The following is a 12,736-nucleotide window of genomic DNA, read 5'->3' on the forward strand; positions in this document are numbered from 1 at the left end:
AGAGACAGCACAGCATGGCTCCACCCCCTTATGGGGCTCCCCCCTCCCCCATGTGGTGCTGGGGCTTGAACCCAGGGCCTTGTGCATGGTAAGGCATGCACTCTACCAGGTAAGCTTCAGTTTCTTCATCCTCAGTTTCTTCATTCATACAGTGGGCTAGTCATGCCTATTTAATGTGCTCACCCCTGGGTTGGCAGCGATCTTCTGTAAAGGGCCAACGTGCAAATATCTGAGGTCCTGTGGGTCAAAGGGTTCTTGTGGTGAGTGCTCGACTTGGTTGAACGCCAGAGATGCTATAGAAAGGGACCGACACAGCCAGGTTCCACAAGAACTTTATTTATGGACATGGAAATCCGAATCAGGCTATATTCATGAGTCACAAAACAGACTTCTTCTGATAGGCTTAGCCATTTAAAATGAAATTAAAAAAAAAGAAGAAGAAGAATATACATTCTGAGGTCATGGTTTCGAAATGGGGCTGGGCCTGCAGGGGGGGGGTTGCAGTCCCCTCTGCTGACCTTTGTGAGTGCTTAAAACAGCACCAGCTAACCATTCCCATCCTAGCAATGAGCTGTCCTTGGGTGGTTAATAGCTGTGACGCGGGCACGCCAAAGTCACGTCCATCTGGTAGACCAGATGGCTACTTGGTGAAGGGCTGGCTGCTGGTGGAAGGTGGGAGAGGGGTCTGTCTTGGAGGAAGAGAAGCTGAGGTGGGCTGCCTGGAGATGACCCTTCAAACCTCGGACCACCACTGGGCAGGTGTGTCCAGCATCTGCCTTTCAATTTACCCGTCTCTACTTGGGCCAGAGATTTTGGTCACTACCTTAGCTGACCAAAGCTTGGCCTCCAGCTTCCAGAGTAAGAACCACCTATCACAGCTACATACACTCCCTCCATAGCACCCTCTCTCCTCCACACCCCAAGGACCTTGGGCCCAATCCTTGTCTGAGGACACAGGAAAACCAGCCTCAGTGTTAACCACAAGAACAGTGGGCTCTCAAACAGTCCCAGGAGCAAGCCGCCGCATGTTCCCGTGATGTGTGCAGGTGCTCTCCAGAGAGCTCTCGGTGAGGTCCCCATGGTCAGAGTGCCTTATCTTCACCCACAGATGCTAAGGGTCACGAGGAGGCAGTCAAGCCCTGTTCCTGCTCTGCCAGGGCTTCCTCCTCGGTCTGGCACCAGAAGTCGGTTGTTCGGCCTGCATCTGCAAGTCACAGCCCCTGGGACTCAGGGACCAAGAGGATCCTGGGCCTGGCTTCTTGGCAGAAGTCTTTCCTTCTCTCTTGAGTGAAGGGTTCCAGCAGACTTCTCTTCTGGCCTCTGTCCAGGCTGGCTCCATCTTCTCTCCTCTCTCTGGTGGGGACATGCTAATGACTGAGGGTGATGCAGGGTTGGTGCCCTCCCATCAGCCCTGGGTGTGGCCTGGGTGGGGGCTTTGTAGTGACCACATGCATGCCTAGATGCCATCCTGCCGCTGTTGTCTAAAAACATGAAGAGCCTAGGGCCGGGGGAAGGGCACAGAGGCTGCACCTTTCCCTGGGGACAGTCTGAGTCTGGGACCATGGCTGGTCCCGCCGAGCTCTCTCTTCCCCGCTGGGCCTCAGACCTCGGTGGGTGGCAGCTGGGTGTCTTTGAGCTGGGCAGAGAAGGATCGGTCCAGGTGTAGGGTGTTGTACTTGGGTGGTGGTGTGCCTGGCACTTGGGCCCCAAGGGCCGGAGGCAGGCGCAGGGCAGAGGTGAAGGTAGGTAGGTCGTCGTCCACATCCAGGGTGGGGTTGTCCTGTCCGCCGGCCCTAGGGGTGGCCTCAGGGGCTGGGAGTGTCCGTCGTGCCCACCACTCCCTGGCTCTCTGCCAGCGGCGACGGGCGATGATGGAGAAGCAGTCGATGAAGAAAACCTCAATGATCTCAATGATGCAGACCACCGAGCAGCTCATCCACAGGCCCAGCTGGCCGCCGAAGTTGGACAGAAGCATCTCTATCTGTAAGGCAGGCCAGCTGCACCATCAAAGGGGTCCCCTGCCCCCCCCATTCCCAAGGGAGGTGCCACCTAGCTGTGCCCCCAAGGAGGCCTGGAGAAAGAGGGAGCAGGCTGCTTGTCCCCTACCCCAGCCCCCCATTGTGGGCTGCACCCCCACACCCACCTTCCCCAGCATGCTCCCCTCTCCCCTGCCCCCAACCCTGGCAGAGGGCACTTCTTTCGGCCCAGGAGGAAGCCACTCACGCTGTTGGCGGGGCTCTCCACAATGGACTTCTGGTTCAGGTCTTTGTAGTATATCAAGAGTTTGGCCAAGTCTGTCCTGCAGAAATCCCAGCACACAGGGCTCAGGTGAGGTTGACCAGATAGCCAGCCCACAAAGATGGCGGCTCCCTCCCACCCAGCCCCTAGTGTAGTTGGCCCTGGAAGGGCCAACTAGAACCTGCTCCCCAGGGCCACTTCTTGTCCCCCAGAGCACATCTCTGGCTTGGGTCTGTTTGCTGTGGTCATTCATTTACTCAGAAAAGAATTTCCCTGGGGACTAGGTGGTGACACATCCAGTTGAGCTCACATGTTACCAGGAATTGAGTTAATTCACTCAATTCCTAAAGCGTGTGAGTTAATTCACTTAATTCCTAAAACAGCCCTAGGAGGGTTTCAATTGCGCCATCTTACAGATGAGAAAAAAAAAAGAAAGAAAGAAAGAAAGAAAGAAAGAAAGAAAGAAAGAAAGAAAAACATGATTCAGTGTCTACCTAATGCGACCTGGAGGTAACACTCACAATTGAATGCACACATTCCCATGTGCAAGGAACCTCGGTTCAAGCCCCCGCTCCCCACCTGCAGGGGGGAAGCTTCATGAGTGGAGAAGCAGGTCTGCAGGTGTCTCTCTTTCTCTCTCCCTTGCCTCTCAATTCCTCTCTGTCCTATCAAATAATAAAAAAGAAAGAAGAAAGGGAGGGAGGGAGGGAGGGAGGAAGGAAAGAAGAGAGGAAGGAAGGAAGAAATAAAGAAAGAATGACAAAGCGCAAGGACACCGGTTAGGATCCCAGTTCGAGCCCCGGCTCCCCACCTGCAGGGGAGTCGCTTCACAAGCGGTGAAGCAGGTCTGCAGGTATCTCTCTGTCTCTCTTTCTCTCTGTCTCCCCATTCTCCCTCAATTTCTCCCTGTCTCTATACTATAACAAATAAATAAAAAAGAAAGAAAGTCACCAGGAGCAGTGGGTCTTTCACGCAGGTGCCAAGCCCAGTGATAACCCTGGTAGCAATAAACAAACAACAAAACACAACACTCCTAAGTTGCTGAGATTCTTAAAAAAAAAATAAATGGAAAGAAAAGAAAAGAAAATTGGTGGTCCAGGAGGTGGCTAAGGAACTAGACTCTCAAGCATGAGGTCCTGAGTTCAATCCCAGCAGCACATGTACCAGAGTGATGTCTGGTTCTTTCTCTTTCTCTTCTTATCTTTCTCATTATTTAATAAATGAAATCTAAAAAAAAAAAAGAAAAAAGAAAATGGGGGGGTTATGCAGTAGCCCAGCGGGCTAAGCACAGGTGGCGCAAAGCGCAAGGGATGGCTTAAGGATCCGGGTTCAAGCCGCCAGCTCCCCACCTGCAGGGGAGTCGCTTCACAGGCGATGAAGCAGGTCTGCAGGTGTCTATCTTTGTCTCCCCTCTCTGTCTTCCCCTCCTCTCTCCATTTCTCTCTCTTATCCAATAACGATTACAACAATAATAACTACAATAATAAAACAACAAGGGCAACAAAAGGGAATAAATAAATATTTAAAAAAAACTTGGGGGTGGGTGGATGGTGGTGCACTGGGTTACATGTACATAGTACTAAGTGCAAGGACCCACGCAAAGATCTGGGTTCAAGCCCCTGGCTCCCCACCTGCGGGGGGGGGGGGAGTCGCTTCACAAGCAGTGAAGCAGGTCTGCAGGTGTCTCTCTTTCTCTCTTCCTCTCTATCTATCTCCCCCTCCTCTCTCAGTTTCTCTCTGTCTTATAAAAAAAAATTGATAAAATGGCCACAGGAGCAGTGGATCCGTAGTGCAGCGATAATCCTGGAGGCAAAGGGGTGGGAGTGGGGCACTTACTTATTGAGCTTTTTCCTCATTGGTTGGCCTTGGTCCCAAGCAAGAACAGACAGCAGCCAATCCTGTGATGAGAGAAGCAGGAGTGGTCTAGGGGTGAAGGCAGAAAGCACCCAGAGTGACCCTCCCTTCTGCATCAGCCCGTGGAAGACCCTCGAGGCAGGGGACACAGCCAGGACAATGGCGAGGCCAGGGGCAGCGTAGAGTGGACAGCACACACCTCAGAGACGGCGGAGGGCCACTGGGCCAGGCTGGTGGTCAGGGCCCATTCCTTAAAGCTGAGGGGAGAAGGCACAGTGTGAGCGTGGGTGGGAGCCCTGCCCGGCTTGTCCCAGTTGCCCCGGTGGCTCACCTGCAGGCCTCCTGGCACACTGACTGGCAGCCCAGCTCCTCCCGGATGAAGGCCTGGTGCAGCTGGTAGTAGCAGTACACTGAGGGGCAGGGCAGAGGGCATGTCAGCTGCAGGGGTGGTAGTGGGGCTTCCTGGGGGTCCCCAGGGTGCCTGCATCTCCAAAGATCCCTTCTCCCGCTTGTGACAAACGCCAGCTCTCCCCACACAAGAACATTTGGGGCAGGGGGCCTGCCTGGGAGGCAGAATACTTCACAGTGAGGGTCTGTGTTCCTTCCTGGCTGTGTGACCCTGGGCACATAGCTGAACCTCTTTGAACCACTTGAGTGAGGCGGACAGGCTGGGGGAAAGAGAACTCACTGCCAACAGTATCTCTCACAGCAAAAAGCCCCAAGGTGGGGGCCGGGGTGGGTGGGTGAGGGGTAAGAGTGTAGGCCACTGCTGGGGAGGCACTGAGCCTGCCCCTGGGTGGTGTGCCGGCAGGGGCGGGGGTGGGAGAGAGATGCATCTTACTCCAGTTGGGGTGCTGCTGGTAGTTGCAGTAGCTGGCTTTGTCGGGCAGCGGCTGGCTGTACTGGGCGCACCCGCATTTCTCCACCATCTTCATCTGGAAGCAGGAGTGAAGGCAGATCTGGAGGAGCAGATGCGGGGGGGGGGGGGAGGTGGCTTGCTGTTGGTGACACCCCTTCTTTCACATCCCCCAGTCCTCCTCGCCGGATTCTTAGAATCATAAACACCCAGCAGACCCAGGAAGCAGAGAGCAGAAAAACCACTGGACAGGGGGCTGGGTGGTGACACACCTGATTGAGCACACACAGTACCATGCACAAAGACCCGGGTTCAAGGCCCTAGTCCCCAACTGCAAGGGGGAAATCTTTATGAGTAGTGAGGCAGTGCTGCTCTCCCCCCTCCCTTCTCATTCCATCTCTCCTTTCCTTCTCCATTTCTCTGTATCCAATACTAAACAAAAAAGTATACTGAAAAGATAATGGAGACCTTCAAATATCAGCTGCTGCTGCCTCCCCAACTGTGGGACCCTCCAGTCTGTTACGTAACCTTTCTGGTGCTTTGGTTTCTGGGCCTCCTGCTGGAAAGGCAGCTATATATATGGGACCAGATGATGGCACCCAAAGGATTGAAACAACCTCCCCCCAACCCAAAGCTGACAGGACCCAATGATGTAGGTGGAAGATTTGGAGGTGCTGGGGACTGTGGGGACCAGGGAACACATTCTTTACTGAATGGGGTCAGCTCCAGCTCCCTGCTCTACCCTTACTTCCTCCCCCTACTCCTCCCCATAGCTCCACCCCCGTTTATCCTGCAGAAATGTGGGCCCAAGGCAGGATATGGGGCTTTGTGTATTGATAAAATTCTCTGACTTTATTATCACCCAGGCCAGGGACAAAGCCACACTAGTAGCCTGGAGGCGGTGGCCTGAAAGCTACCTCCCAGCAGCCCCTAACCCCATCATGGAGAGCAACAGTTGGGGTGGGGGCTGCATACACAGTGAAAGCCAGAGCCCCTCCCAAGCTGCTCCTCACGGTCCCCCTTGGCCTTTCTCACTGTACACGGTGTTCCCCAAAGACCTTGGTGAATCAGTTAAGCTCAGGTTCCGGCTTGAAGAGGACCGGAGTCAGCTGGCAGATGTGTTCTTGAGGTCTCTGGATGAACCCCAGGGATTCTCGCCAGAGTTCCTGGCCCCAGACACACCCCCGGGGCCCGTGCCGCCTCGCCCCTGCCCGAACCTGCAGGGAATAGGCCGTCTTGTAGATGTTCTCCACGGGAACGTCACTGCCATCCTCGGTGCACTGGCTGTAGGGCTCACTCAGCTTGAAGGACTCGGTCTGGAATCACAGGTCACGACCCTATAGCACTGAGTCAGCTCTGTCTCCCATTGCCTGGGACTCAGAGGGGAAGCAGGCAGGGTAGCTTAGTGGTCAACTAGCAAATCACGTAACACATATTAATTGAGCACCTAGTAGGTGCTTTGCGGTGTATGTGTGTGTGTGGGGGGCACTGTGACATCACAGTGATCAAAATAGAGGCGCTCCTGGCTGTCATCACTCAGGTGGGATGGACAGACAGACAGACAGACGGTCCACAGACCAATGAAGAAACAGGAGCCTTTGGGAGAAGGATCAATGATTAGGGCAGAGAGTGGAAGATTTGGAGTGTGTGTATGTGTGTGTGTGTGGGGGGGTCTTCTTCTGCCCCCCCCCAACCAAGGAGGGACCTGTGGACTCTGTATGCAGCAGACTACCTCCCCCTCAGCTCAGGGTACATGCATTGTCTGGATGAGTGAGGCCCTGAGTTTGATCCCTGCCACAGCACATAAAATGGTAGAGTGATGTTCTCAATAAAGGGGAGAAAGGAAAGAAGGAGGGAGAGACGGAAAGAGAGCAGACAGGAAGGAAAGAGCTGAGCTTGCCAAGACAGGCAGGACAGCAGGGCAGCAAGGCTGGGTGAGGGAGGAAGTTTGAGGGAATGGAGCCAAGCACAGGGGTGGGGGGTGGTGGGCACGTTCTGGAGACAAGTCCAAGCAGGAAGCTGAGGCCAAACTCCTGAGAGGGAAGAGCAGAGAGGGTGACCTGCACAGGACAAAACTGCTGTTCGAGCCAAGGGCTTGCTGGTTCACCCTCTGGTCTTTTGGCCCAAGAAGCCAATTTGGAAAAAAGCACAACTTGACTTGCTAAGAGAGGGCCACGGGATGTCCACAGGAGGGAACAAAACCCAGGCCCCAGGAGGAAAGGCCACCACAACGCATGTCTGAGCATCGTGTTAAATGAGTGAGGTCTGACGGAGTCACAGGGTTTGGGCTCCAGCTTAGTGCTTGTCCCTACAAATAGATAACTCAACGTAAGTCAGAGAAAAGAAGGATAATGTTTCCCAAGAAAGGACAATGACAGACTATGAACTGCAATCTGCTTATAGCTAGAATCCAGGGTGTGTGTGTGTTTATTTTATCCTGAGATCAAAGGAAAGAAGGAAGTGATTTGTAGGAAAGCAATTCTTTTTTCTCTCTGAAAAGTGGAGAGAGGAGAGAGAGAAGAGAGAGGAGAGAGAGAGAGAGAGACAGAGAGAGAAAGAGAGAGAGAGAGAGAGAGAGAGAGATCAAGGATTTCCAGGCAGGAAGAAACCACCACCCAAGTGGCCATGACCTCTCTGTTTGTCTTGTAAATCATCTGTATATCTGTCAGTCTCCCTCAGTGAGCTGCCAGGTCCCTCAAGGGCAACTGACAATGTCCCAAGACGGGGAGGCCGCCCTCTAACAGATCAGACAGATAGAAACACATTCGCTTTCCTTTGCAACCTGCCCATCAACAACAAAAAGAGGATGCTACTACCACTGCCTAGATCTCACCGCCAACCCCCCCCCCCCAATAACCAGGGAGCAAACAGAAGCAGAGGCTCTGTCTAGCACGTGTCTGGGCAGGATGAGCACGGGAGGTGGGGTTGGGGGGGGGTGAAGATGCCTGCGGAGGCTTTCCTTGAGGGCAGCCCACTCCTAGAGCAGCAGGTTCCCAAGAAGCAGGATCTCCAGAGACCCAGGCCCCCACGGAGCTGTCCAGCGTCTGAATGTCAGCCGGGGCTCTCCAGGGCTGGGCTCAGAATGCAGTGCCCTGTGGACCAGAGGGTTTGGGGCTTCCTGTGAGCTTTGCGCAGCTGTCACAAGTCACCAGGGCACCTTTCACTCAGACAACCAGGACCCAGACCACTTCCTTTGCTAGGAGATGCATTTTGATTTTTTTTTTTTCCTTCCTTGGTGACTATCCACTCTGTCATGATGTGCAGGGAACTCAGGAGCTCCTGGCTCACGCTGGTTGTTCCCACAACCAACTGAGGGAAAGGCAGATGGAGCAAACACAATTTTTTTCTGAGTGGAATAAAGAGAATTTGGCTTCTTAAAGCCAAAATATGTGTGTGATAACTTTCCGCTTACAGTAAAGATGGAAAGAATTACTATCAACAGACAGTTACCATTTAGAGGAAGTAATAAATTAGTATGCCTATATCACATTCTGCAGGGAAAAAAAAACACTTCTCAATATCTAATGTTACCGAGGAGAAATCTTTACTAAACATAACAGCTGAAAAGGAAAGCCAAGATTCTGACTATGTAAACATTTGGTGTGTTTGCAAGAGTCACATAAAGAAAACAAAAATGAAAGCAAAAACTGAGAAATAAATTGGTGACATATAATGGGAAATAATCAGCAGTCTTTGTGAAAAAAAATATATATACAGGGGAGACAATGTCTCACTCATAGAGTGAGGAAGATGTCAAAAAGGACAAGAAAAACCCTCTGCAGCCCCTCTTTTTTTCTTGTGCTTTAAATAGCTTTTTATTCTCTTTACATCTCTTTTCTTAAAAAAAAAGAAAAGAAAAGAAAAGAAAAGAAAGAAAGAAAGAAAGAAAGAAAGAAAGAACGAACATCTAGTCAATTGTTTTGGAATCCAGGCTATACATCAAAGTGCTTCACACCAGGTCACCCACTGAATGCTCATTGCTCATTGATACAGAGAGAAAGACTAGAGCACTGCTCAGCTTTTTAAAATATATATAATTTTTTCTTTATTTTCCCTTTTGTTGACCTTGTTTTTTTATTGTTGGTGTAGTTATTATTGTTGTTGTTATTGATGTTGTTGTTGTTGGATAGGGTGGAGAGAAATGGAGGGGGGGAAGACAGAGAGGATGAGAGAAAGACAGACACCTGCAGACCTGCTTCACCGCCTGTGAAGCGACTCTCCTGCAGGTGGAGAGCTGGGGGCTTGAACCAGAATCCTTACACCAGTCCTTGAGCTTGGCCCCATGTGAGCTTAACCTGCTGTGCTACCGCCCAACTCCCCACTGCTCATCTTTGACTGATGGTAGTGCTGGGGATTGAACCTGGAACCTCAGAGTCTCAGGCACGAGAGGGTCTTTTGCAGAATCATTGTGCTGTCTCTCCAGCCCAGTAACATTACTATTAACAGAGCCATAGATTACACAACCAAAGGGCACGCTAGGGTTTGAATCCGCGCTGCCTAGCTCCTGAGTCTAAGTACTTAGTCCCTGCTGTCCATCTATCTGCCTAAAGAGAATGGGCACACTTTAAGATGAGTCTACAGGAGGGGCTGGGGCCATAGCTCAGCCAGGTAGAGCAGCAACTTGCAGACCTGTGGCTCCCAAAGTCCCAGGTTCAATCCCCAGCACCACCTTATGCCAGAGTTGAGCGGTGCTCTGTTCTCTCTCTCTCTCTTTCTCTCTCTCTCTCACTGTCCCCTTCCTCTCTCACAGTACATCTTAAAAAGCGAACAAAAGGTTTCAATGCCCCCAATAGGTTTGCAATGAGAGTGTGCTCCACCCCCACGCCAAGGCCGGGCTCCACACCCCCATCTGAGCTTCTCACCCTCACCCCACTTCCTTGTCTCCCACCCATGACCCAGCCGATTGTACTCTGGTTTCTGTTCTGCTTCTTCCCCCTGCAAAGTGCTCCGACTAAGAATGCCAAACCCTGAAAACACCTTTGTGTTGTTTGACCTCTCAGCTGCACTGGGCATCTTGGCTCACACCTTCCTGAAAGCTTTCTTCCTTCACGTATTTGTCACTTACACTCTCCAGCTTCCGCTCCCATGTTTCTGCCGTGCTGTGTGTCTACGTCCTTGCTGCTCCGTCAGTAAACATTTGTGGTCAGTCTCGGGTCTCAGGGTCAGGGAATCGGTGCTCAAGTCGAGAATCACACTCGGCCTACACCTCTCTTCCCAACCCTGCCCAAGCTTTTTCTTCTTAACTTCAAGTTCACCAACTTACTAGACATTTCTATCTTGATACCCCAAAGGCACAACAACTTGGGTAATCCCAAGCTGTTCTTTTCTTTTTATATTCTTTTAACTCTGAGTCTTGCACCTCCTCCCACCTCATGGCCCAAGTCTGATCCCAGAAATCAATCCAGCTCCTTCTGAGTCTTTCTCCCTCGCTTGGGCAGTCAGGCCCGTTGGTTCCATGCTTCTTGAATATATTTTTCGTGTTCATCCTTACAGCCAATGACCCCAGGAAGGTCTTCATCATTTCATTCTAGTTTCCAGTACATCAATTCCGTTTCAACCGAAGTGATTTCCCCCCCCCACCCCCCTCTAGAACTTTGAATACATGACTTAAAGTCTTACCTGTGACCCTTTTGTAATTGCTATGTTCTTTGTTGGGATACCCCTGCCTGACTTGTTTTTGTTTTTGTCTGAAACTTGTCTTTCAAGAATCTAGAAAGAACCTAGAAAGTCATTATTAGTAGTTTCTGCTTGGGCATCCATCCACCCGCTAAAACACATCCAGCTACCTATCCACCTATCTGCCCACCCATTTATCCATTCATTCATCCACTCACCCACCCAACACCCAACAATCAGTCCTTAGCATTTTTTATGTTCTTAGGACTGAACCTAGTAACAAAATGGAGAAGTTCTCTGTTCTTACCAGACTAGAAACAGATCCCAGATCCCACAAAATAATGTTGTCTTCTCTCTCTCTCTCTCTCTCCCTCAAGGGTTATCCCTCCCTCCCTCAAGGGTTATCTCTAAGGCTCGGTGCCTGCACTATGAATCCACTGCTCCTGGAGGCCATTTTTTTCCCCATCCCATTTTATTGTTGTTGTTGGATAGGACAGAGAGAAATGGAGAGAGGAGGGGAAGACAGAGAGGGAGAGAGAAAGATAGACAACTGCAGACCTGCTTCACCTCATGTGAAATGATGACACATACCCCCCGCAGGTGGGGAGCTGGGGGCTTGAACTGGGATCCTGATGCTGGTCCTTGTGCTTTGCAGCATGTGCGTTTATCCTGCTGCATCACTGCCTGGCCGCCTGTCTTCTCTTCTTAAAGGTCAGATCCTTGAAGGTAGGTGCTCTGTCATATTCATCTCTGACTAGCTCAGTAATTTGGTCACACAGTCCCTCAATGAGTGAAGAAAGATTCTCAACCAGCTGCCCAATCAGCCAAGTCTACCCATTCGTTTAACATGCCCTTCAAAAACTAAATGAATAAATAAAAGGAGGAGGGAAGTCTAGTTTGTTTGGACTTATTCTTAGTGACCCTCTGCTGACCTCTTAGTAATCCCTGGTTTTGTTGTTCTCAGTGCTCATAAATCACAGAACTAGACCTGACTGACCCCACTCTGTGGCTTTGGTTTTGTGCATCTCAAATTAGGTGGAGCAGAAAACCCACCCATGTTTTTGTTTACCCACTAGAGGTAAAGAGAACATTTGCTTAATAATGTGGTGGTTGTTTCTAAGCTCAGAGAAGAAAACCAGGGGCCAGGTGGTGGCACACCTGATTAAGTACACATGTTACAATGCACAAGGACCTGGGTTCAAAGACCCTGGTCCCTACCTGCAGGGGGAAAGCTTCGTGAACGGTGAAACAGGGCTGCAGGTGTCTCTCTCTCTCTTTCCCTCTCTATATCTTGATATAGAGATATATCTATATCTCCTTCTTGATTTCTGGATTCTCTATTAAATAAATAAAGATTTTTAAAAATTTGAGAGAGAGAGAAAGATAAAAAGAAAACCAGAGGGCATAATTCCTTAGTTTTGGTACTTTGCCAAGCTCTTATAACTTCTCTAAGTTTGTGGACACTGTGAGAGGCAGAAGGGAAGCAAAGGGAAAGGATAAAGTAAAAAGGACATGCTATGAATTCCACATCCTTCAGGATACAGATAAGATCACCTGGATCACAATTTTCACTGCTTGACCTGGGGGGTTTGCAATCTGTTGGTGAACACAAGAATCAAAGACCCAACTCCCAACATTATTGCAAACTAGAGCTGGAAGATGGCTTCTTGGAAAATCAATATGACATAACCCAAACTGTGACTTGATATTTCTCATTGTAGAGCAAACTTCCAACACTGAGACAAAGCCCCCAAGTGACATTTCTCCTTGGAGCATCCAGGTCCCCCAGACAATCATCCTGGTGGTTTTTCTCCTGCCTACACTGATCCTTGGTGGATACCAGGAAGCATGAAAACAACAGGTCACCTCTGAAAAGTCACCATTTCAGTTGATCAGCTATGTGGTCTCATCTGAAACATCATTTCCCTGAATTCTACTTGGCCCTCATAAAAAAGAAAGAAAGAAAGAAAGAAAGAAAGAAAGAAAGAAAGTAAGAAAGAAAGAAAGAAAGAAGCCATCCCTATACTATGCCTTGATGCAGTCTGTACCTTTCCTTCTCAGCATGCATGGTGATAGTAATTAATCATTTGTTTAATTCTTTCTTATTGATTATCTCTGCTGAACTCTACATCCCAACAGGCCAGGGAAGCATTTCTCACAGATGGAATCCCA

General features: G+C 50.3%; 1 protein-coding gene across 2 annotated transcripts in view; it reads right to left on the minus strand.

The window, feature by feature from the left end:
* Nucleotides 1–316: 316 nt before the first annotated feature.
* SCNN1G (sodium channel epithelial 1 subunit gamma) overlaps nt 317–12,736 on the minus strand; it is a 28,214-nt gene continuing 15,794 nt past the window's right edge. For both annotated transcript variants that reach the window (XM_060172815.1, XM_060172814.1), the window contains 7 exons: nt 6,166–6,264; nt 4,934–5,051; nt 4,424–4,502; nt 4,292–4,349; nt 4,075–4,136; nt 2,224–2,299; nt 317–1,981 (listed from right to left, as the gene is read on the minus strand). In XM_060172815.1, the coding sequence (XP_060028798.1) occupies nt 1,601–1,981; nt 2,224–2,299; nt 4,075–4,136; nt 4,292–4,349; nt 4,424–4,502; nt 4,934–5,051; nt 6,166–6,264 (873 nt within the window). In that variant the 3' untranslated portion in view covers nt 317–1,600. The remainder of the gene's footprint in view (nt 1,982–2,223; nt 2,300–4,074; nt 4,137–4,291; nt 4,350–4,423; nt 4,503–4,933; nt 5,052–6,165; nt 6,265–12,736) is intronic.

Source organism: Erinaceus europaeus, chromosome 15 (genome assembly GCF_950295315.1).
Source record: "Erinaceus europaeus chromosome 15, mEriEur2.1, whole genome shotgun sequence".
Lineage (NCBI taxonomy): Eukaryota > Metazoa > Chordata > Mammalia > Eulipotyphla > Erinaceidae > Erinaceus > Erinaceus europaeus.